Source organism: Rhinoderma darwinii, chromosome 1, assembly GCF_050947455.1.
Source record: "Rhinoderma darwinii isolate aRhiDar2 chromosome 1, aRhiDar2.hap1, whole genome shotgun sequence".
NCBI lineage: Eukaryota > Metazoa > Chordata > Amphibia > Anura > Rhinodermatidae > Rhinoderma > Rhinoderma darwinii.
This window is the reverse complement of record NC_134687.1, coordinates 193461055-193486719: the sequence shown is the minus strand read 5'-3', so window position 1 is coordinate 193486719 and position 25665 is coordinate 193461055. Positions and strand designations below refer to the sequence as shown.

The 25665-nt window shown below is 44.4% G+C and overlaps 1 protein-coding gene across 4 annotated transcripts in view; it reads right to left on the bottom strand.

Moving 5' to 3' along the window:
* The window catches only part of FAM13A (family with sequence similarity 13 member A), a 303023-nt gene that overhangs the window by 143513 nt on the left and 133845 nt on the right, over positions 1 to 25665 (bottom strand). For all 4 annotated transcript variants that reach the window (XM_075860670.1, XM_075860672.1, XM_075860669.1 and 1 more), the window contains one exon: positions 19875 to 20044. In XM_075860670.1, coding sequence (XP_075716785.1) covers positions 19875 to 20044 — 170 coding nt within the window. The remainder of the gene's footprint in view (positions 1 to 19874; positions 20045 to 25665) is intronic.

The following is a 25665-nucleotide window of genomic DNA, read 5'->3' as shown; positions in this document are numbered from 1 at the left end:
GGAAACTACACCCCTCAAGGAATATTTCTAGGAGTATAGTTAGCATTTTGACCCCACACGGTTTTTGCAGAATTTATTGGAATTATGAAGTGAAATTGAAAAATCTAAATGATTTCTAATAAAATGTAGTTTTAGCTCATATTTTCTCATTTTCACAATAGATAAAGGAGAAAAAGCACCCCAACATTTGTAAAGCAAACTCTTCCGAACACAGCAATACCCCATATGTGGTAATAAACTGCTGTGTGTTAGAAAGCAAGGAGCGCAATTTGACTTTTGGAGCTCAAGCTTTGCTGGAATTGTTTGCAGCGCCATGTCACATTTGCAAAGCTCCTGAGGGGCCAAAACAATGCAAACCCTGCAAAAGCGACCCCATATTGAATTTATCTAGCGGTATAGTGAGCATTTTGACTCCACTGTTTTTTTGCTGAATTTATTGGAATTAGGTAGTGAAAATTAAAATCTACACATTCTTTCCACTAAAATGTTGAATTTTTTTTCATTTTCACAAGGAATAAGGGTGAAAAAGCACCCCAACAATTGTAAAGCAATTTCTCTCGAGTATATATATATGGGGTCATAAACGTCTGTTTGGACAAACGGCAGGGCTCAGAATGGCAGGAGTGCTACTTGGAATGCAGATTTTGCTTGATTCGATTTTGGGCGCTATGTCGCATTTGCAGAGCCCCTGATGTACCCATACAGTAGAAACATCTAAAAAGTGACTCCATTTTGGAAACTATACCCCTCAGGGCATTCATCTAGGGGTGTAGTGAGAATTTTGATCCCACAGGTGTTTCATAGATTTTATTAGAATTAGGCAGTGAAAATGGGAAAAAAAAATTTCCACAAAAATATGTAGCTTTGCTCCCAATTTTTTATTTTCACAAGGGGTAACAGGAGGAAAAACACACAATTTGTTACCCAATTTCTCCAGAGTACAGCAATACCCCATGTGTGGCCCTAAACTGCTGTTTGGGCACATGGCAGAGCTCAAAATGGAAGGAGCGCCTTTTGGCTTTTAGAGCGCAGATTTTGCTGGACTGGTGTTTAGGAGTCACATCGCATTTGCAGAGCTCCCTTAGGTACCAGATTAGAGAGTAAAACCCAGAGAAGTGACCCCATTTTGTAAACTACACCCCTCAAGGCATTTATCATTTGCCTGGACATATGACAGGGCTTAGGAGTGACAGAGCAAATGCGCATGAGAGGCCTATTTTGGTGATTTTTGCAGCATTGGCCGACAAAGGGATCAAATAGTAAAACAAACCCCCAAGTAGTGACCTCCATTTTGGAAACTGCACCCCTCAAGGCATTGTTTAAGGGGTGTAGTGAGCATTTTTTCTTATTAGAAATGAACACTCGGTGGATATTGCAAAGAGAAAATTGCAATTTTCCACAGGTACATTGCCATTTTAGTGCACAATATGTTGTGCCCATTTCGTGCCACTGAAGACAAATACCTCAAACTGTTAAGCGGGTTCTCCCGGGTATGGCGATGCCATATACGTGGATGTAAACTGCTGTTTGGGCACGCTGTAGGGTTCAGAATGGAGGGAGCGCAGATTTTGGCTTTGGAACGCAGATTTTGCTTGGCAGTTCTGTTTGGGGTTTTGCTGGTATTTCAGTTTATGTAATATGTAAGCTGTGCGGAGTACATCAGGGTATAATAAGAGGGTATAATAATGCGGTAAATAAATAATAATCCACAGATGTGGGGCCAGTATCGCACTGATAAATAAAAAATCTTATCCGCTTTTGGAACGCTCTGCACATTTTGCGTCGCCATATTCTGAGAGCCAGAACTTTGTTATTTTTTCTTCACCTGAGCTGTGTGAGGGTTTATTTTTTGCAGGACAATCTGTAGTTTTCAATGGTACCATTTTAGGGTACATGCGATTTTTTGATCACTTTCGATTTCATTTTTTGGCAAGCAAGGTGACCAAAACCCAGCAATTATTTACAACATGCACCATGCCCTATAAGTGACAATTTTACTTTATACTGCGGGTAGATACGATTACGGCGATACCATAAGTATATCCTTTTTTTATGCTTTACAGCGTCTGCACAATAATATCACTTTTGTTTCAAATTATTTATTTTTTGTGTCGCCATATTCTGAGAGCCATAACTTTATTTTATCGTCAACAAAGCTGTGGGAGGGCTTGTTTTTTGCAGGACGGGCTGTAGTTTTTAATGGTATAATTTTGGGGTACATGTAACTTTTAGATCCCTTTTTTTATTCTGTTTTGGGAAGGGTAGTGACAAAAAAACAGCGATTCTGGAATGGTTTTTTATTTTATTTTTTTGCGGTGTTCACAGTGCGGGTAAAATAGAGTAATATATTTTTATAGTTCGGGTAGTGCACTTTTAATGTTTTCAGTTTTTTCCTATAATAAAAGACTTATGGGAAAAAAGGCAGTTGTTTTTTTTAACGTGAAACTTATATTTATTTTACTTTTCTACAACATTTTATTAACTTTTATAACTTTATTTTTTTGTCCCACTAGGGGACTTGAAGGCATGAAGCCCTGATCGCTATTCGAATACACTGCACTACCTACATAGCGCAGTGTATTTGAGCTGTCAGCTATTCACTGACCGCAAGCCTAATAGGTTTCTGTACTAGGAGGCCATTGTTAGGCCTCCCGTTGCCATAGCAACCATCGGCACCACCGCGGGTGCCGATGGTTGCCATTAGCAAAGATCGGGTGCGATCTAACCACCTAGATGCAGCGATCGCTGCATCTAAGGGGTCAATCGGCCAGATCGGAGCCTAGCTTCGGGTCCTGGCCATTAGAGCAGGATGTCAGCTGTGACAAACAGCTGACACCCACAGCCATGGCAACCATCAGGGGTGACAACAGGCTAGAAACAACCTAGATGCAGCTTTTGATCACTGAATCTAAGGCGTTAATCGGCCGGATTGGAGGCTAGCTCCGGTCCTGGCCGTTGCAGCGGGTGTCAGCTGTAATATAAAACCGTCACCAGCGGTGATGGCGCTGGCTCAGCTTCTGAGCCAGCTCCATCACATACACGTTGTCAGGGAGCTGTGATTGGTCAGTCTGCTGTGACTGACTAATCACAGTGATCGCCGGCAGTGGACTGCTGCGATTGGTCCCCTGCCATCCTACTGTGCCGATCGATCAACTGTCATAAAGAGTTGATGGCACAGTTCCGTCACCTTGTCCTTTGACAGGGTGACAGTTGTTAGCCAGGACGCACTGGTACGTCTCGGTGCCTTAACCCCTTCCCGACATTTAACTTATTCATAGCGTCATAGCCGGGTAGGGGAAGTATGGAACGGGCTCACTGAGTATGCCCACTCCATACGATGCGGGTGTCGGCTGTATGTTACAGCTGACACTTCACAGTAACAAGCAGCGATCCCGCTAGTTTAACCCGTTAAATGCCACGGTCAATAGCGACCGCGGCATTTAAATCGTTAAAAGAGGGGGCGACCCACTCTAGCAGCTCATGGCGCCCCCCGCAATGCAATCGCGGGCTGGTGATGGTTGCTATGGCACCCTGGGGCCCCCGTTGAAGGCCCCCAGGTCTGCCATCTTTGTGCTCCTATGAAGGCTTAATTTCTATTTCCAGAGCAGCAGTTGTTCAAATTTTTAGAAAGTGGATGATAGGACAAAAAACATTGAGTGATCTCAATGTCTGTGGGGGTAAATGGCTTGGATGCTGGAGCTGAGCAGAGGGCTGTTAGACTTAAAGAGGAAAAGAGATATGTAACAGTGAATCATATAACAGATTATCTGAATCAAGGATCGTCAGATCTGAGCCTCTAAAATGGACAAATGCAGATTCTATTTCAAGATAAACGATCCTGTACACGTACGCCTAGGTCTACAAGTAGGGACAACTTGCAACAAAGGAGGGCAATCGTCATCTACCAGTCAGGAAACATTGTTGGCAAATATCTGCCATGTATCGCACCTGACAAATCAAAATACAATTACAATTGTAAAGGGAATGATTCTGTTAATACTATTTTAGGATATTTGTCATAATGCGTTTTCCCAGTATAAAAATTTCAGTGGCTCCAAGCCAGAGCTGCACTTTCACGAATAATTATATAAAAATGTAGACGGCTATTTTATGTTGTGAACACACGGCAATGTTGGCTGAAACTTTACACTATTCATGCAGAACAAACACACAGTCCTGCCAAGCATACGTCACAAATTTTTGCAGAGTCATTGGCTTGCCGCCATATTTGCATGTTCCTACACATTATGTCTGCGGGGATATTTCACTTATGCCATTGTTTCATTGTTTAAGCTGGAATGCTTTGTTCTTTACTTTCACAAACATTATCCAAAAGACTGGCAATTTGTTTCTTCTAGAACAGAAAATGACTGACGTGAACGCTACCTACAACGGAGGTTTTTAGCATTGGTTCTCTTGTGCAATGTGCAATAGTGTGGGAGCACTGATTTACGACAAGGATTCCATTGGGTGATTGTGTACTTTCTTAAAATGTGACATTTCGTAGGAAAGAACTTAGAATTAGTAGAACAGTGCCAAGGCAAAACAATTCTGTGACAGCAAATAACCCAGAGAAAACGTATAAAACATTCACCCAGGAGTGAGTTGCTGCAGATGTATAGAAGTGGTTAATCAGCGTTGGACTTATGTACCAGAGAACCATAGGATACTCCGGTGGACCGAGGTTCCGACACAATAACGAGACTCCCACTTGCCGATTAGGACGCGCGAGAATGGGACCGCTAAATATAATGCATTGGTTTTCATTTTTACTACCCTCTGTGACATTTAAAGGCTAATATTATAAATTTGAAAATCCTGTTAAGGATCAGGTATAAAAACGATCCTATAAAACACTTGCCATACCGATTATTTTTCATTACAGGATCTCTCTCAAATCTAAGGGAGATAAGAGATGCTAGATGTGTCCGACAGTTGCTTATCCCTCTGTCCTTATTAAAATAAATATGCACGCTTGGCCAATCCGAGAGACTCATCTTTAAAGTAGGATATTGACCTTTCCTGACAAGTTATTCCTGAATATCAGCCTAATCACGTCCAACTCCTAACATGTCCGTAAACAGGAACAAACAAGCAAGCAAATTTAGGTCAGTTTCCATTGGCACAACCGTATCTTTATAACCCTCTAATCGAACAAAATGAAGTAAACTTTTACCATTTGTCATTGCAGTTTCCTTAGAGAGCCCCGAATAAAAACACAAAAACTATAAAAATCATGTTGTAGTACTAATAACAATAATGATCATTCATCTTATGAAAATAGCTGTGTAGTTGTGCAGTATGCAGTGTAGATGACTTCTGACATGACATTCACATGATAAAAAAAACTGGACCGTCATCAAGAACACTGCTGTGTATCTTAGAAGTGGAAATAAGTAGCCATTAGAAAACGGTGCCAAAACTGCCCCGTGATATTTATTTGAAATAAGGCCTCATGAACACGCCGGTGTTATAAAGATACATGGGGTTAAACCAGTAATGTTTTTTATACATCAAACTCGGCATGCGGGTATTATGCTAAAGCAGGGAAGGGCCTACTTTAATCTATTGCCCAGGCCCTGAAGTCTGAGAAAGCCAAAAGGTGCCCCATATGGAGAGACCAGTACTATGAAAGACTTGTGAAAGTTAATTGAAAAATCTGCAGCAAGCGCTAAAACCTGTGCACGTTGTTTTTGCATTGTACTGTACTTTGTAGGGTTTTTTTGTGCAGAATCTGCAGTAAAAAAAAAAAATCGCTACAAATTCACCACATTGGAACATGGGCTTTTTATTCACTCTATTCCACTCCAGAATTCAATAGGACTGTACACTACTCCAGTCAATACTCTTCCACAGAAATTCAATCTACAGCGATGTAAAAATATATTTGGCCCTCACTCGATTTCTTCTATTTTTGAAAAATTGTCACATTTAAATGTTTCAGATCATCCAACTAATTTTAATATAAGACAAAGATAACACAAGTAAACACAAAATGCAGCGTTTAAATGATCATTCCATTTATCAAGGATAAAGACCAATTCAAAACCTATATGACCAATGTGAAAAAGTATTTGCCTCCTAAACCTAAGGGTATGTGCACACACACTACTTACGTCCGTAATTGACGGACGTATTTCGGCCGCAAGTACCGGACCGAACACAGTGCAGGGAGCCGGGCTCCTAGCATCATACTTATGTACGATGCTAGGAGTCCCTGCCTCGCTGCAGGACCACTGTCCCGTACTGAAATCATGTTTTCAGTACGGGACAGTTGTCCTGCAGCGAGGCAGGGACTCCTAGCATCGTACATAACTATGATGCTAGGAGCCCGGCTCCCTGCACTGTGTTCGGTCCGGGACTTGCGGCCGAAATACGTCCGTCAATTACGGACGTAATTAGTGTGTGTGCACATACCCTAACAACTAGTTGTTCCACCCTTGGTAGTAAAAGCTGCAATTAAACGTTTGCGATAACCTTATATCGCTATGGTGGAATTTTGACCCACTCTTTTTTTTCGGAATTGTCATAATTCGGCTACAGTGGACGGTTTTCAAGCATAAACTGACCCCTTTAAGGTCTTGCCACAGCATCTCAATGGGATTCAAGTCAAGTCTTTGACTCGGCCACTCCAAAACCTTAAAGAATATGTACACCTTTGAAATAGACGCATATATTACACAAAAAATGGTGAAAGCAAACTGCGAACACCAATGTGACCTAAGCCACTAAATATAAATAAATATGCATTACTGCTAAACCTACTTACAATAGTGAGGTTCTTAGCGAACGTCATTATTGCAAGTAGATTTAGCAGTAATGCATATTTATTTAGATTTAGTGGCTTAGGTGCCATTAGTGTTCGCAGTGTGCTGTCCCTATTTTTTGTGTGCTATATAAATTTGCAGTCACATAGGTTCTTGCACCTGTATACACGTTTTGTTTCATTTTGCTGAAATGTACTGTTCAAACTTTTGTGTTGTGTACACACATACCCACTATATATATATATATATATATACACACACACATACATACATATATATATATATATATATGTATATATACATACATACACACATATATATATATATATACACATACATACACACACGATACATAAGAGACAACAAACAGGTGCAAGGAAGCCGTAAGGTCAGTTCACACAGAGTTTGACTACACTTTTTTTTTATGCGGAAACTATGCCAAAAAACGTCTGAAAATGCCTCCCATTGATTGCAATGGGAGGCAGAGGCGTTTTTTTCCCGCGAGCAGAAAAGAAGCGACATGCCCTATCTTTGGCCGTTTACGTCTCTGACCTCCCATTGACATCAATGGGAGGCAGAGAAAGCGTATTTCACTGTGTTTTTGCTCGTGGCGCTCAATGAGCGCAAAACGCCGCAAACTGCATGCAGGCAGATCAAAATCTGCCTCAAAATTCAAATTTTGGAATTTGGAGGCAGAATTTTCTGCCTGCAAAAAACTCAGTGTAAACATACCCTAAGACTGCAAAACAATACAATATCCAAAAATGGCGACAGAACTCTGCGAACACTAACGCTACCTAAACACTATAAATAAATATGCATTGCTGCTGAATCTACTTACAATAATGAGGTTCTTAGCGCACATTTTGATCAAGTTGTGTCACTAGTTAAAATCACCCATTCTGCCCTGGGTGATTTTAAGTAGTTTAATGCTAGTTCCTACCAACCCTAGGTATATGTAGGCTTAGTGCCAGTTCTGGGGGTATGAGCAGCGTAGGGACCCACCTTCTAGAGGTCGCATTGTCGTGGCAGCTGGGCTCATACAACTTGATCAAAATGTGCACTAAGAACCTCCATATTGTAAGTAGATTCAGCAGCAATGCATATTTATTTATAGTGTTTATGTGGCATAAGTATTTGCAGAGTGCGGTCACCATTTTTGGATATAATATATTAACTATCAGTGTATTTTGTGCACGTTTCTAAATACTTTTTATTAAAAATTATTTTTACTTTTAGAGATACAGCTGCTTTATATCCTGTATACAGAGCAGCTGCATCTAGGGCTGAAACCTGTATCCGTCAGGTCAGTAGGGCTGAAACCTGTATCCGTCAGGTCAGTGGGACTGACTGGTTCAGTGACAGTGGGACCTGTGTGTCTCTGACCCACAGGATCCACCTGGATTCCATCACATCTAAGTTGTGAACTTAGATGCGATCGGTAACAGCTCAATCCTGCGTGTCAGAGACACACAGGACCCACTGTCACAGAGATATATATATATATATATATATATATATAAATTTAAAAAAAAACTATTTCAAAAGGTGTACATAGCCTTTAATATGGTTTCTGTTGAGACATTCAGAGGTGGACTTGCTTGTGTGCTTTGGATCTTCATCCTGCTGCAATAACCAACCACGCTTGAGATTTAGGTCATGAATTGACGTGCGGACACGCTCTATTTTCTGATAGAGCGAAATTCATGGTTCCCTCAAGTAAGACAAGTTGTCCAAATCCTGCAGAACTGAAGCAGCCCCAGACCATCACACTACCACCACCATGTTTGACTGTTGATACTATGTTAGGATTGTGGAATGCGGTGTTAGTTTTACGTCAGAGGTCTTCCAAAAAGTTTCACCTTTGACACATTAGTCCACAGAATAGATCCCAAACGTCTTGGTGGTCATCTAGATGTTTGTTTTTTTGGCAAACGCGAGACAGGCCTTTTTTTTTTTGTTTGTTTTTTGTCAGCAGTGGATTGCGCCTTGTAACTCTCCCAGGGATGCTATTTTTGTCCAGTGTCTTGTTGTGGAATCGTGTACAATGACCTTAACTAAGGCAAGTGAGGCCTGCAGTTCTTTAGATGTTCGTCTGGGTTCTTTTGTGATCTCCTGGATGAGTCGGTGATGCGCTCTTGGTGAAATTTTGGTAGGCCGGCCACTCCTGCGAGGGTTCACCATTCTTCCAGGTTTTGTCCATTTGTAGAAAATGACTCTCACTGTGGTTCACTGGAGTCCCAGATCCTTAGCTATGGCTCTGTAAACCCTATTAAGACTAGTAGATTACAATGATTTAATGATTATGCATCGAAATTTGAATCTTTTTAGAACATGGCATTACGTGCTGCTTTTTGAGACCTTCTAACCCGCTTCACATTGCCAGACAGTTACTATTTCTACATAAGGAGATGGGCGCTATAATGTAGGTGACAGCTGTAATGTCGGGGTAGGGAGACAGACAGGTGAGCCCTAATGTCCCTGCCTACTTGCACGGCCCATCCTAGGCGACGGCGTACAACTGGGCGACGGTCCCTACACTCAATAAGTGCATGACAGACCAACAGACAAGGGTACACAGAAGCTAAGGGAAATGGGGCAGTTGCCCACGGCAACACCGTGAGCAACAAGAGTAGTGAACGAGCCGAGTCAAACCAGGAGTGTACGAGGTACCAAACGCAGAGCAGGAGAGTAGTCAGTAAAGCCAGGGTCAATTTGAAGCAGAGGTCAATAGTACTAGCAGGAACAGCAGAGCCAGGAAACCAGACAGAATCACAGGCAAAGGAAGAGCAGGAAATGAAGGTATAAATAGACCGAGGGCGGGAGCTAGCTCCGTCTGGCCAGGCTGTGATAGGTTCTCCCACTCCTCAGCCTACCAGCCTGAGTGGTAGCAGATCGAGTCACTCTAAGGGTATGTGCACACACACTAATTACGTCCGTAATTGACGGACGTATTTCGGCCGCAAGTACCGGACCGAACACAGTGCAGGGAGTCGGGCTCCTAGCATCATACTTATGTACGATGCTAGGAGTCCCTGCCTCGCTGCAGGACAACTGTCCCGTACTGTAATCATGTTTTCAGTACGGGACAGTTGTCCTGCAGCGAGGCAGGGACTCCTAGCATCGTACATAACTATGATGCTAGGAGCCCGGCTCCCTGCACTGTGTTCGGTCCGGTACTTGCGGCCGAAATACGTCCGTCAATTACGGACGTAATTAGTGTGTGTGCACATACCCTTACAGACCTAGGAGCAGATGCAGACTGAATAACCACAGGCGTCGACCCAGAAACACTTAGTTACTGTTTCTATGGTAGTTACAGCAGAGGAAGCGTGATCTCATTGTAACCTGTCATTTACAGCGAGATCTCGCGAGATTACGCTTCCTCTGCTGTAACTACCACAGACAGAGTAACGAAGTGCAGAGATTGTGAATAGACATCCCGTGGAATGTCTATTCACTGTCTAAACACTTCAGTATTTTTCCTTCAATAAATGAAATCGCTATTTAAAAACAGCATTTTAAGTTTATTTTCGTAATCTTTGTCTAATATTTAAAGTAGTTTGATGATCCAAAACATTTAAGTGTGACAAATATGCAAGATTAGCAAACCTTTTTCACAGCACTGCATGAAGACCCTGACAAACATTTATTGAGATGATTTGAGAACAGATGACTTTTACATCTTATGTACATTTACAATTCACAACACCACTTACAGTTGACTGGGGTAGTGGTATGTGTATTTCAGGCACACTCTTTGCTAGAGGGATGTCTATATCCTGTTGACCATGCAGCGTATTCACCTTTGTGGACAGTCACACGGTCACCACAGCGACGTCTCATAATTTAAAATAAGATACAAATATTTGGGATAGCCAATAATGAAGTCATTATCTAGTTAAATGGTTTGTAGATTATTTTTAAAACTCCATATCCTATTCAAAAGTTTTTGCTTGTTATTAAAAGCTTTCAAAAATATTTAAGCCAGGAAGAACAAATAATGTCAGCTAAAATGTGTTTAAGAGAACATGCGGTAATATCATTCAGTGACGGAATGCTCAAGCGTCACTTGTGCCAAGTAGAGGGAAAAAGATCAGACTTTGGCCCATGTACCAATCTGCTTGTCAGTGGAGACTTCCGTATCAGATGTATCTATATTTGGCTGTCACAGCTTAACCCTGCAGGCAAGCATTTAATGTGTTGAACAGGATGTTCCAAGTTGTTGTCTTGCCTGAACAGGATGGTGTACATAGCCTTTCATTTTTATTCTGTGGATATATTTTTGTAACATTAGACCACTACGGTCATAAAAGACGACCATAAACTAAAACTACCACCTATTTAGTTAACGACACTGGTATGTCACTGCAAACTTGCAACACTGAAAAGAACCAAGCTCTTCTACTATTCGACATGCTTGCATGCAAAATACATTATTATATTTAGCGCTATTATCACTGGCAACTCTTGACATGGCATATTCCCTGGAAGCAACCAGCTTTCAAGCCTACAAAGGTCAAACAACTAAATAAAGTAGCATACGTGAAAACAGTAATATCACTGCCAAGAACACATTTTATTTCCTCCCATAACCGGATCACAACTTTTAGACATGTTGTTCTGTTATGATGTAAAATAATTCCTCACTCCATTACGCCCAGTATCTACGTAGATCATATACAGACACTAGTTGAGAGATAGGTAGGCACCACTCTGAACATTATATGAGAGTAAAAAAAAAACAAAAAAAAAACAACTAACTTATGCCTCATGCACACGAACGTATTTACGGGTCCGGTGTCACCAGTATTCCACCCGTATTTACGGGCACGTTTTCGCTGCAAAATTGCACTGCACTAATCGGCAGCCCCTTCTCTCTATCAGTGCAGGATAGAGAGAAGGGGCAGCCCTTTCCGAGGTAAAAGCAAAAGAAATTCATACTTACCCGGCCGTTGTCTTGGTGACGCGTCCCTCTTTTGACATCCAGACCTCTCTGGATGACGTGGCAGTCCATGTGACCGCTTCAGCCAATCACAGGGGCTTAAACGTCATCCCGGGAGGCCGGACTGGAGGAAGAAGCAGGGAGTTCTGGGTAAGTATGAACTATTTTTTTTACACGTTGAGTTATATTGTGATCGGTAGTCACTGTCCCTGGTGCTGAAAGAGTTACTGCCGATCAGTTAACTCTTTCAGCACCCTCGACAGTGACTATCCACTGACGTCGCCAAGCAATGCTCCCGTAATTACGGGTGCACACACGTAGTCACCCGTGATTACGGGAGCCCATAGACTTCTATGGGCCTGCCCGTGCCGTAATTACGGCCTAAAATAGGACATGTTCTATATTTTTCAACGGCACGGGCACCTTCCCGTAAGCATACGGGGAGGTACTCGTGGCCAATAGAAGTCTATGGGCCCGTAATTATGGGCCGTAATTACGGGCATTTTTACGTTCGTGTGCATGGGGCCTTAGGGCAGATTCACACGAGCGTTGCGTTTTTGCGCGCGCAAACAACGCGGCGTTTTGCGAGCGCAAAAACCATTTGACAGCTGCGTGTGTCATGCGTGTCTGATGCGCGGCTGCGTGATTTTCGCGCAGCCGCCATCATAGAGATGAGGCTTGTCGACGCCCGTCACTGTCCAAGGTGCTGAAAGAGCTAACTCTTTCAGCACCCTCGACAGTGAATGCCGAACACAACAGCGAAAAACCTGTAAAAAAAAAAGATAAAGTTCCTACTTACCGAGAACTTCCCGGCCGTTGCCTTGGTGACGCGTCCTTGGTGACGCGCCTCTCTTGACATCGGGCCCCACCTCCCTGGATGACGCGGCAGTCCAAGTGACCGCTGCAGCCTGTGATTGGTTGCAGCCTGTGCTTGGCCTGTGATTGGCTGGAGCTGTCACTTGAACTGAAGTGTCATCCCGGGAGGTCGGACTGCAGGAAGGAGACAGGAGTAATCGGTAAGTTAGAACTTTTTTTACAGGTTCATGTATTTTGGGATCGCAAGTCACTGTCCATGGTGCTGAAACAGTTTAACTCTTTCAGCACCATGCACAGTGAATCTCTCCCGACGTCGCGGACCGGAATTTTTTTTGCCGGGTTCGGCCAAAACGAGTTTGGCCGAACCCGGTGAAGTTTGCCTCGGTTGTCGGGGTTCGCTCCTCGCAAAGACACTCCGTTTGGATGCTTGGAAACAGAAAAGCACGTGGTGCTTTTCTGTTTCCATTCATCCTTTTGACAGCTGTTGCGCAAACACGCAGTTCGCACAGAAGAGCTTCCGTGCGACCTGCCTGGTTTTCACGCACCCATTGACTTCAATGGGTGCGTGATGCGTGAAATACGCAGAGTTATTGAACCTGTCGCGTATTTTGCGCAGCGAACAAACGCTGCGCAAAATACACGGACTGTGTGTACTGCCCCATAGACTTCTATAGGGCATTGCGTGCCGCGCGAAAACCACGCGGTCTACACGCTGCCAAATCACGCTCGTGTGAATCCCCCCTTATAGAGGGAGTACCCAAATGGATGGCTGAAATTTATTAGAACAAAAAAGAAGTGTGAAAATCCCCTGGTGGAAGCAAACTTTGTGAGCCGCCCCCCCTCCTCGGCATTATGTAAGCATGTATATGCTTGGATACTCTATATATTTTCTTTGACATGTGATTTTTCTCCCATGAGCATATTCACTCTGGGTCTTCTTTTGATCCTGTATTTTTTGCACAGCACATTGCACTTTAATGTATATATATTGCTTGTGTAATTTATTACTTGGTATTCAGTACATTGGTTACATTTATTTGTTATATACGGACTTATTTTATACTGGGGAGTGTCATTATTATATTCTTCCTCATGTACTGTGGATATATCCCTTTTTGGTGTGTGGGGGGGGGGGGGTTCGCCTGATTTTGACGGAACCCTTGTTATGTGTTTTTAATGTATGGTTGTTGTTCTTGTTCTTGTTGTTCTTGAATAAAGATATATTTACAATCAGGGCCGGCCTTAGGGGTGTGCGACCTGTGCCATTCACTACCTCCAGGCGGAATCTGTAAGTGGCGGGCTGATGGTCATTTTACTGTGAGTGGGGGGCTGATGGAATTTTGAGGCACATTTCTTTTGTCCTACAAAAAACGCTGTGTGAACATACCCTAAGAGTGTAGTGCTTGTTTTTAGCCGTTTTCTGTCTCTCGAAACAATTTTTGGTAGGGGAGGAGGAAATTTTATTTTTCCAGTAGTGCCTTGAGTCCGAAAAGGTTGGGAAACTCTGTACTAGGCTACAGGATCACACCAGCCTATGAAAGGATCCCATCGTGTAGCAGCTCAGTTCTTTGTGGGAACGGAGCCTAGGTGAGTACAATTTTTTTTGCTTGGGGGCATTGTCTACAAGGTGGAGGTTGGGGGGCTGTATGGCACTGTCTACACAAGGGAGGTGGGGGATTATGGCACTGTCTACAGGGAGGCTGTATGGCACAATCCACAGGGGCGCACTATCTACAAGGGGGGCTGTGCGTGGTAGGGGGGCATCATACTATGTGGAGGCCACTAAGCGGACATTATACTGTGTAGGGGCACTACTGGGGCAATATACTGTGTGTGTCACTTAGGGGGCATAATACTGTGTGGGCACAATTAGAGGAATAAATACTGTGTCCCTAATGGACTATATAGGGCATTATACTGTGGGGGGGCATTATACTTTTTTTATGGGGCTTTTTTTTTATGATGGGGGTGGGGCTTTTTTTATGATGGGGGTGGGGCGCCGAAAGATAATTTCGCACAGGGCGCCATCTATCCTAAGGCCGGCCCGGTTTACAATCAATATAATCCTGGAGTTGAGCGCCCATTTTTGTGGATGTCCACTTATCTTTTTTTTGTTCTGACATAGACAGACACTAGTACGTTTACACATCTTAACGCCTGCGGCAACATGGCGCCGGCTTAGGAGAAGAAAGATGTGTGAGAAATAAACGTGTTGAATGTGTCAGTGAGGAACAAGACTTTGCGAATGGTAATCAGCACCTGATATAGTGGATTCAGTATTGGTGTTCCTTTGCGGGAATATGTGATTGTGATGCAACATCTAGATAAAGGCTCAAACTGAAACTCGCATCGTAGCAAGTGCGATGGGTCTGTTATTTTGCTTTATGTAATGTCATGGCACTATAATTTTATGTTTGCACTTCAGAACTTTATTTATCATCAATTGTGAAATTTTGCGATATGATATTTATTAAATATATATGCATATGTATACATATGCTCCAGTGATGCTACCTAGTTTTGCTTGTGGGACTAAATATGTATGGTCTATGTTTGGAGTACTTTCATAAAGAAGCAATTTTATATGTACCCTTGGTTATTAACACCCATTAAGGTGGGGTTATTTTTATTATTTATTTTTTTAGCAACTGACTTGTGAATAAAAATGGCATCATCTTTGGACCGTAAAGTATTAAAAAAAAAAAAAAGTATAAAAGTGCTATTTAAGATTTTCTGAGAAAATAGTGCCTGTAAATGTTACAAAGAAAAACTACAAGTGCAAGATGAAGTTACACTTTTGGGTACCCAGAGAAGTAGCGGATTTGTGGCGGATTATTCCACAAAAAGTCTGCACCTGTTACGTGCAGATTTTGCTGTGGATTCACTGCAGATTTCACCCCTTCTACATTGAAAAAAACAGAAACTCCACAGCATTTCCTTCCCTTTTAAACCCCCCCCCCCCCTTAAAGCTGGCCATACACTGCAAAATGATCGTTCAGCTGACAGCGATTTCTCTCAGATAGGCCATAAACATTGTTAGAATGCGGAAGTTTATTTCAGTGGGATGAAGGGCATAAGAAGCTGCCTGACATCAGACACATTGGGTAGTGGCTTATTTTTCTTTAGACAGTTGATTAAATTTCACTAGGCTCAGCCGACTTTTACCTAATGTGTATGACCGGCTAAGGGTTTGTCCACGCACAACTGAATTGCTGCAGAAAATTTCTGCAGCAATTCCGCTGAAAGTCAAAGGCTTTCCACTGCGGCAAAAACACACCATTTCATGCTGTTTTTGCGGCAGAAAATGGTGCGTAAATTGCAGCGTTTTTCCCAATGTTAGGAGATGGTGACATCTCCTATGAAAAACGCAGCAATTCTGCACACTTTCCGCAGCAGGAATTGACATGCTGCAGTCCGAAAAATATGCACCGCAGGTCAATTTTGGCTCTGAAATTTTACGCAGCATGTGGATAAGATTAGTTAAATCTACTCTCATCCACTATGCTGCTACTGTAGTCTGCTGCATTTTTCCGTCCGAAATTCCGGACGGAAAAACCTTGGCAATTGCGGAGCGTGTGGACGAGCTCTAAGGGTGTATTCATTCAAATGTTGCAGTTGAGGTGCTCTTAAAAGCGTTTTTGATGTAATTGGGGTAAAAATGCAACCGCATTGAAAAACGCATCAAAATCGCTTGCGGTTTTCGAGAGTTTTTTTTTTTTTTTTAACATGGTTAAAATGCACTTTAAACGCAGCATCTTAATACACCGTTAAGTAAGGGGCAGTTCACATATGTCCGGCATCCACTCCAGTTTACCTCCGGCGTGTTGAAGAAAAGCCAGAGGCAAACTGATGCTAGAACGGATCCCATAGTTTCTATGGGATCTGTTTTGGCACGGAGAACATCAGTTGTGGCGCCGTACGGCGCCAGACCTCCCTGGGAGCCGGATCTAAAAAAGTTACCTGCAGCGTTTTTGGTTCCGGCTCCCAGGGTGGTCCGGCGCCGTATCCTTTCTATTTTAATGGTGGCCGGATGAACGGCGGGTGCTGCCGCATGCATCTTCCGGCAGCACCCGGCGGGAAGGTGGATGTGAGCAAGGAGTGGAATCCCCGGTCATAGCTTTGCCGGGGAATCCGCTCCAGGCGGGAGACCCTGACGACTACCCTCCCACCCAGGGCCGGCCTTAGGGGTGTGCGACCTGTGCAATTGCACATGACGCATCACCTCAGCAAGTGGAAGGGGGTGCTGCGCTGGCTCCCTCCCCCTGCTTGTTTCAGAAGAGCCCGGGCACGGCGACTCAGCAGTTGCCTTTCCGCCTGGCCGCTTCTTCACTCAGTGGCGATGCTGCCGCTGAAGCAACAGTAGCGGCTGCTAGCGGCGACACCGGGCATGAGGGCGCCCATCCGGTGGGGACCCCCCATGGCTGACGGCGCTGCTAGGAGCCGCTGCGGCTGCTACAGCGGTAGCGGTGCCACTATAGCAGAGCAGGGAGGTATCTCCCCAACACTGTAGCTTCCTGAAGGAGCGGAATTCCCGTGTGGCCTGGGGATTCTGCTCCTGGAGCGCTCCGCCTAATGTCTCTGTATATATATGGACAGTGACATCAGGAGGAACTCCTGAAGCGGAATCCCTGTCCACAGCGTTGTCGATTCTCCGTGATCGGAGATTCCACTCCAAGTTAAACCAGTGATGTCACTGCCAATAAATGGACACAGACGACAGGGGCTTCTCCTGGAGCGGAATCACCGGTCACAGCGTCGGCAACGCTGTGTACGGGCATTCCGCTTCAAGAGTTGCCACTGATGTCACAGTCCATATATGGACCGAGACATTAAGCGGAGTGTTCCAGGAGCGGATTCCCTGACCAAAGAGGGATTTCGCTCCTTCAGGGAGCTACAGGCTATCTGCAGGAAGGGCGTGCTATCTACATGGGGGCTGTGTGGCACTACCTTCAAGGGGACTGTGGGCTGTGTGGCACTACCTACAAGGGGGCTGTGTGGCACTACCTACAAGGGGGCTGTGTGGCACTACCTACAAGGGGGCTGTGTGGCACTACCTACAAGGGGGCTGTGTGCTGTGTGGCGCGACCCACAAGGGGGCTGCGTAGCGCGACCCACAAGGGGGCTGCGTAGCGCGACCCACAAGGGGGCTGCGTAGCGCGACCCACAAGAGGGCTGCGTAGCGCGACCCACAAGGGGGCTGCGTAGCGCGACCCACAAGGGGGCTGTGTAGCGCGACCTACAAGGGGGATGTCTGGTGCTACCTACAGGGGGGCTGTGTGACGTTATATACAGGGGGTACTGTGGCATTATATGCAGAGGGCACTGCGGCATTATCTACATGTGTGCCTCTATATACCGGGGGGGGGAGGGTGTGGCACTATATACAGAAGGCACTGCAGCATTAGCTACAGGAGGTGTATATCCCCCTATATGCTATATCGCTATGTGCAGTCACATAAACACACTATAACATTACTGCAGTGTCCTGACAATAAATATATATTACCTCCAGCCAGGACGTGATGTGTATTCAGAATTCTGACACTTCTGTAGCGTCTATGTGATATTTACAGCAAGGCAAGCGTAATCTCACGAGATTACGATGTAACCTGTCATTTCAAACGAGATTACGCTTGCCCTGCTGTAAATATCACAGAGACGCTACAGACGTGTCAGGATTCTGAATACACATGACGTCCTGGCTGGAGGTAATGTATATTCATTATCAGTACACTGCAGTAACGTTATAGTGTGTTTATCTGGCTGAACATAGCGATATAGCTATATCGCTATGTGCTGTGTAAATGAATGGAGAGAAGTGTATGACGCTGATTGGTCAGCGTCATACACTCCTCTGTACAACGCCCACTTGGCCAAATAGTAAAACACACCCAGTTGTTCATTAAGAAACTCATTAGCATAAAGCTAATATAGGTCTTAACTCCGTCAAAAATGATCGTTTTTCTAAATAAAAAACACTGCTGTAATCTACATTACAGCGCCGATCACATTATGTACAAGATAGGGCACTTATAATCTGGTGACAGAGCCTCTAAGATTTCTAAAGCAAAGTTGTCCAAAAAGAAAGATAAAGGTGGTTTTCGACTATTTTTTTTTTTAAATCACTGCAATTCTGCTGTCTTTTGAAAGCATTGTCCCCTGACCATCGTTTAATCAATTTTATATAATTAAATCAGCTGTACTGTATTTACGCTGTATTGTTTATATTGTAGTTTGTTTACAATATTTTGCTCATGCGCAATGAAAGCAATTTCATTGTGCAAGTTGCATTAAAGAGGCTCTGTCACCAGATTATAAGTGTCCTATCTCCTACATAATCTGATTGGCGCTGGAATGTAGATAACAGCAGTGGTTTTTATTTTAAAAAACGATCATTTTTGAGCAAGTTATGAGCAATTTTAGATTTAGTTTCTTAATGCCCAACTGGGCGTGTTTTTACTTTTGACCAAGTGGGTGTTGTAAAGAAGTGTATGAGGCTGACCAAAGTAAAAACACACCCAGTTGGGCATTAAGAAACTAAATCTAAAATTGCTCATAACTTGCTCAAAAATGATCGTTTTTCAAAATAAAAACCACTGCCGTTATCTACATTCCAGCGCCGATCAGATTATGTAGGAGATAGGGCTCTTATAATCTGGTGACAGAGCCTCTTTAAGTCTGTTCAATGCGACTGTGTTCGAGGCATCCTAATGATCTAAAGCCTCCTCAATACCGGAACTGTTCTCTCTTAGATTACGTCTCAATGTGAGCACTATTTTATATTCATTCATGTTATCACTCAGTGCCTGCGCGCCCCGCAAAGATGGTATCTACAGTGATAATGGCACGGAGGAATAACATGAATTCACGTTATTCCTCAGTGCCATTATTACTGTAGGACCATGGCCGGTATTGAGTAGGCTTGGGATGCCTGGAACACAGGCGCAATGAACTTACTGTTAATGCGCAATGAAATTGCTTTCAATGCGCACGCGCAAAACATTGTAGGTTACTGCGCATGCATAGGCGCAAGGGGAAGACTACATCATTTGGAAGAGAAGAAGCAAGAAGACCGGAAGAGGAGCTCGCCCGGAAGCCAGGATTGAAGAAGGCCGAACGAGACGTCAGCAGAAGAGAAAAGGTCTGACGGTGGCGGAGTCACGTGACACTAGACTGAATTAAAAGACATCTGCAACTTTGAGACGGTAGGTATATTTAAAAAAATGCTTTAAACGAATATTTAATAGGTATTGAATGATAGTTTTTTCAAAAGTGGACAACCCTTTAACCACCGACAAAAGACAATAACGGACACAGATACTGAAGAGCATCTTAAAACAACTAACCTGTGAAGGGAATCCGAGCTGCTGGTAACTAAGCTATCCACTAGGTCTTTGCATTCTGGAGAAGCGGTTTTGTTTGTCATCAGGATGCTTGACTGAGGGACTCCAACAGACTGTTTTGGCTTTGGTACCTCAATTTCCTGTGGTCGTTTTTCAGAATTGGTCTTGTTCGCCTAAAAAACAGGTAAGCAACCAGAAATTAATAAAACTTACAGCTGTGTTATATCAAACATATAGCTTCAAGAAATCAACAGCTGTTGCAAAACATGCAAGTGTGACCTCTAGCAAAAAAGGAATAAAATACAAAACAACAAGCTTATCAGAACGCCTGAACAAACAGCTTGCAAGAAAGCAAGATGAGTCATGCAGGGAACAGCAGCCACAAACAGGAAAAAGATATAAGCCATAACACAAGCACAGATTCTAAGGCTGGATTCACACGAGCACATTACGTCCGTAATGGATGGAACGTATTGCGGCCGCAAGTCCCGGACCGAACACACTGCAGGGAGCCGGGCTACTAGCATCATAGTTATGTACGATGCTAGGAGTCCCTGCCTCTCCATGGAACTACTGTCACGTACTGAAAACATGATTACAGTAAGGGACAGTTGTCCTGCAGCGAGGCAGGGACTCCTAGCATCGTACATAACTATGATGCTAGTAGCCCGGCTCCCTGCAGTGTGTTCGGTCCGGGACTTGCGGCCGAAATACGTTCCGTCCATTACGGACGTAATGTGCTCGTGTGAATCCAGCCTAAGACTTGTTTTACAGTTATACGGAGGTTCAATGTGTACAAAACTTTGCAAATATAATCTAATGCAAACTACTTTAGCACATACATAGGGCTAAACCTATATGTGGGAGGCCTACATGGTTTGGTCACTTCGGGGCTGCCCTTTCGATTTAGTAATATCAAAATAATGTACGGTGTTGGTTTCCTGGCCTGGATATCAGTTATATAATAGATGTGCGCTTATGACCCCTGTCATGATAGTTATAGCTGCATACAAAAGCAGTCATCCAGCAGAGCAAAGACACAGCAGGTGAGGGCAGACTGTGTCTTTGCTCTGCTGGATGACTGCTTTTGTATGCAGCATCAGGTATCAATCGAAAACACAATAATCATCATATTAACCGTGGCCCAATAAGCACGGTTTAATAACTAAAAACATACTGATAACGATTTATCTCTTTATTAATTAATAAGTGGATTATCAATAACGTGTGCCGATTTACTGTGCAGCCAAATTTGGTTGCACAATGCAACGAAAACACTCTCCGCCCATATTCACTACACTAGTTAAAGATTCCATCTGCAGAATTAATTACCAATCAATGCTAGCCAATTCCGATCTCTGTGCAATCACCACCTTTGCAGATCAAGCAGACACCGCACAAGGGGCATTCACATTCTTTTGCCATGATTAAGAGCAACGTGTTTGCTCGAAACGCGTAGGCTAAGGCCAAACAGCCCGCTACCGCATACACCTTGAGACTGCGTCTCCGTATTTTTTTAATTGCTTCTACAATAAAATTGGGAATATATCTCCTTTTTTAAATCAACACAGCGCTGGATTTTCTTCTTTTGTTCCTATTGCTTCTACCGCTGGCCGTCGCGGGGATCCAAGCGAAGTGTCTGGAGACGCAACTACCGGTGAGCTGGAGGTTTCCTCCTTTTCTTTTCTTAAAAAAAATAATTTGTTCAGTTTCACCACATTCTGAAAGCCATAAATTATATTTTTCCATCATTTGAGCGGTGTGAGGGCTTATTTTTGCGGGATGAGCAGTTTTTATTAGCACCATTTTTTGGTACATACGATTTTTTTATCACTTTTTATTTCATTCTTTTTAGCGCTATGGTGACCAAAAGACAACGATTCTGTGTTTTTTTTACACTATTCACTGTGTGAGTCAAATAATGCTATATTGTAATAGTTTCGGGCTTTTACGGATGCAGAGATACCAATATTTTTTATTTTTACATTGTGCTTGGGGAAAAATGGGAAATGTTTTGTTTTTTTTAACTTTTAATTATTTATTTTTTTACACACCTGAAAATGTATTTAACTTAATTTTTTTTACACACATTTTATTAGTTCCCCTAGGGGACTTGAACCAGCGATCATTAGATCGCTGGTACAATACACTGCAATACATGGATCATACCTCCCAACTTTTGAATATGGAAAAGAGGGACATTTTAAGCCACGCCCAATATCCGGCATCAACACATCAAATCACGGGAAGATCCTTCTGCAAATAACACGCGCACATTCTCACTGCGGATCTCTAGACTGTCTGGATATCACAGATATTATGGATCCGGTTATGTCGTCTTTGTGTTACTTTTCCTATCTTGGGAATAACATTTGCTCATCACTACGGCAGCAGCTGCAGGACAAACCAAAAGGCTGAGAACAATGAAAGTCAAGAGGGAGACCCTGTGGTTGATGACTTTTCAATTGACAGGTAGCAGAGTTACATGATGGGGATTTTTTTTTCCAGTTGTGTAACTCTGCTACCGGTCAATGGAAAAATCATCCACCAGAGCCCCCCTGTAGATCGCTCCACACACAGCCCCACTGTACATAGCGCAAGACACAGCTCCCCTGTACATAGCTCCACACACACAGCCCCCCTGTAGATTGCTCCACACACAGCCCCCCTATAGATAGCTCCACACAGCCCCCCTGTACATAGCACCACACACAGCCCCCCTGTACATAGCTCCACACACAGCCCTCCTGTAGATAGCTCCAGATACAGCCCCCCTGTACATAGTGCCACACACAGGCCCTCTGTAGATAGCTCCACACACAGCCCCCTGTAGATAGTTCCAGATAAAGCCCCCCTGTAGATAGTTCCAGATACAGCCCCCCTGTAGATAGTTCCAGATACAGCCCCCCTGTAGATAGCTCCACACACAGCCCCCCTGTAGATAGCTCCACACACAGCCCCCCTGTAGATAGCTCCACACACAGCCCCCCTGTAGATAGCTCCACACACAGCCCCCCTGTAGATAGCTCCACACACAGCCCCCTTTGTAGATAGCTCCACACACAGCCCCCTTTGTAGATAGCTCCACACACAGCCCCCCTGTAGATAGCTCCAGACACAGCCCCCTTGTAGATAGCGCCAGATACAGCCCCCTTGTAGATAGCGCCAGATACAGCCCCCTCTAGGTAGCGAAACACACAGCCCCTTAGGCCTTATTCACACGACAGGGTCCGAGTGTCGGCCCATAAAAACGGACGTTTTGCATCCGTTCCGATTCCGTTCTGGGCCGTGTTGCCGTTTTTAACGGCCAATTTTGACCCGTTTTTTTTCCCTGTCCGTTTTAAAATCTGATGAATTTCATTTAAATTTGTTGCCACACAGCCCCCTGCAGATAATGCCACCCAGCCCACGGCAGGTAATGCCACCCAGCTCCCTGTATGTAATACCACCCTGTCCTCTGAAGGAAATGCCACCCAGCCCCCTGTAGGTAATGCCACCCAGCCCCCGGCAGGTAATGCCACCCAGCCCCCTGAAGGTAATGCCACCCAGCCCCCTGAAGGTAATGCCACCCAGCCCCCTGAAGGTAATGCCACCCAGCCCCCTGAAGGTAATGCCACCCAGCCCCCTGTAGGTAATGCCACCAAGTCCCCTGTAGGTAATGCCACACAGCCCCCTGTAAGTTGCACCCATCCACCCACCCCCCCTTCCAGGAGAAGTCACTAACTTCAATGTCGATATATGGACAGTGTAGTCACTCATTCTCCTGTAGCAGAATCCCCGGCCACAGGGTCGGGGATTCCGCTTCAGAAGTGAGTGACGTCGCTGTATCCATATATTGACATTGTAGTCACTCACTTCTCCTGTAGCGGAATCCCCGGCCACAGGGTCGGGGATTCCGCTTCAGAAGTGAGTGACGTCGCTGTGTCATATATGGACAGTGTAGTCACTCACTTCTCCTGTAGCGGAATCCCCAATTGGGATTGGGGATTCTAACTCCTACAGGGAGCAAAAAAAGACCCTCTTCCTCCTCCTCACATGCACTCTGCTTTCACTCACCGTCAGAAGGCAGGAGTCTTGCAGCAGCGTTCTCACTGGTGTCGATGCTATCTACAGTGAGAACACCGCCGCAAGACTCCTGCCTTCTTCTGATCGCTGCTGCAGTCAGCAGCGATCAGCTGTTTTGATGCAGCTCCGAGCGGGACATTTTGAAGACCGGGCGGGACAGCGGTGAGAAACCGGGACTGTCCGCAAAAATCGGGACGGTTGGGAGGTATGCATGGATGAGTTAGGGAAACAGCGTAACTCGCTGAGCTATGCTGTTTCTGTAACTCCCATAGCAGTGAATGGCAGTTACAGTAGCATGCTACGCTGTTTTTGTAACTACTATTCAGTTCTATGTGAGTTACGGAAACTGCGTAGCTCAGAGAGTTACGATGTTTGCGTAACTCGACCATGTAACCAGGAAGTGAAGTGGCCGGAAGTCAGCGGAGCCGGGTAAGATAGAACGGGGCTTAGGAAGTCCCGTTCTAGGGATAGATGTGGGGCACGCATCTATCTGACGTTTCTGACATATCCTGTGGATATGTCAAATCTCCACATGAGAAAACCACTATAAATGCCGCGGTCGCTATTGACCGCGGCATTTAACTAGTTGAACGGCCAGGAACAATGCCATCACTGTTCCTTGCCGTTAGTGCTGACACCTGCAGTGTATGGAGCAGGATCAGCATGTGAGCCCGCTCCATACATCATCCCCTCCCCGCTCGATGTGCTGGCACATCATGGGCAGGGAAGGGGTTAAGTAAGGAGCGGTCAGGGGGCCCGGCGCTGCAGAGTCCCCTGACTGCCGACTAGAAGATGCAGGGACTTTTTAGCAAGATTTATTCTTGCTAAAAACTGCGTCTTATAGTCTGAAAAATATGGTATGTCATTTTCTGAAGTTTTTGTTAAAGTGTATGAATGACAAACTAAAAACAATATAGATTTACATATTCTATAAATATCATGAGAAATTTTCAGGAAAAGGTTGGACAGACTGCTAGTAACAGTGTTGATACATAGGGATCTGTGTTAGGGCCTGTTCACATCACCGTTCACTTCCGTTCCGGGGTTCCGTCGGAGGGTTCTGTCGGGTGAACCCCGCAACGGAAAGTGAAACTTACAGAACAGCTTCCGTTTCAGTCACCATTGATCTCAATGGTGACGGAAACATCGCTGATGCTTTCCGTTCGTCACCATTCCGGCTGGTTTCCGGTTTTCCGACGGAATCAATAGCGGAGTCGACTACGCTATTGATTCCGTCGGAAAACCGGAAACCAGCCGGAATGGTGACGAACGGAAAGCATTAGCGATGTTTCCGTCACCATTGAGATCAATGGTGACTGAAACGGAAGCTGTGCTGTCAGTTTCATTTTCCGTTGCGGGGTTCACCCGACGGAACCACGAAACTGAAATGAACGGTAATGTGAACAGGCCCTTACATTAAAGAGGCTGTCACTAGTTTAGTAATGCCCTATCTCCTAGCTAAAGCACGGTCACGCTGATGATGCTAGTGAAAACTGTGTCCCAAAACATTATTTTAAAAGTTCTGAGTTTAATTCTAAATATGTAAATGAGCCTTTATTAGACAACTGGGAGGTAACAGCAGCGATTCTCTTGAGGTGGAGCTACCTCACAGCCTCTGTCCTATCAGCATGAAGCTGCTTCACACACAGTTTGAGACACATTCTAGAGGGATGGGGGATCACTTCAAACGGCCATATCTTGGGCTGTGGACCACCTAGAACAGCAGGTG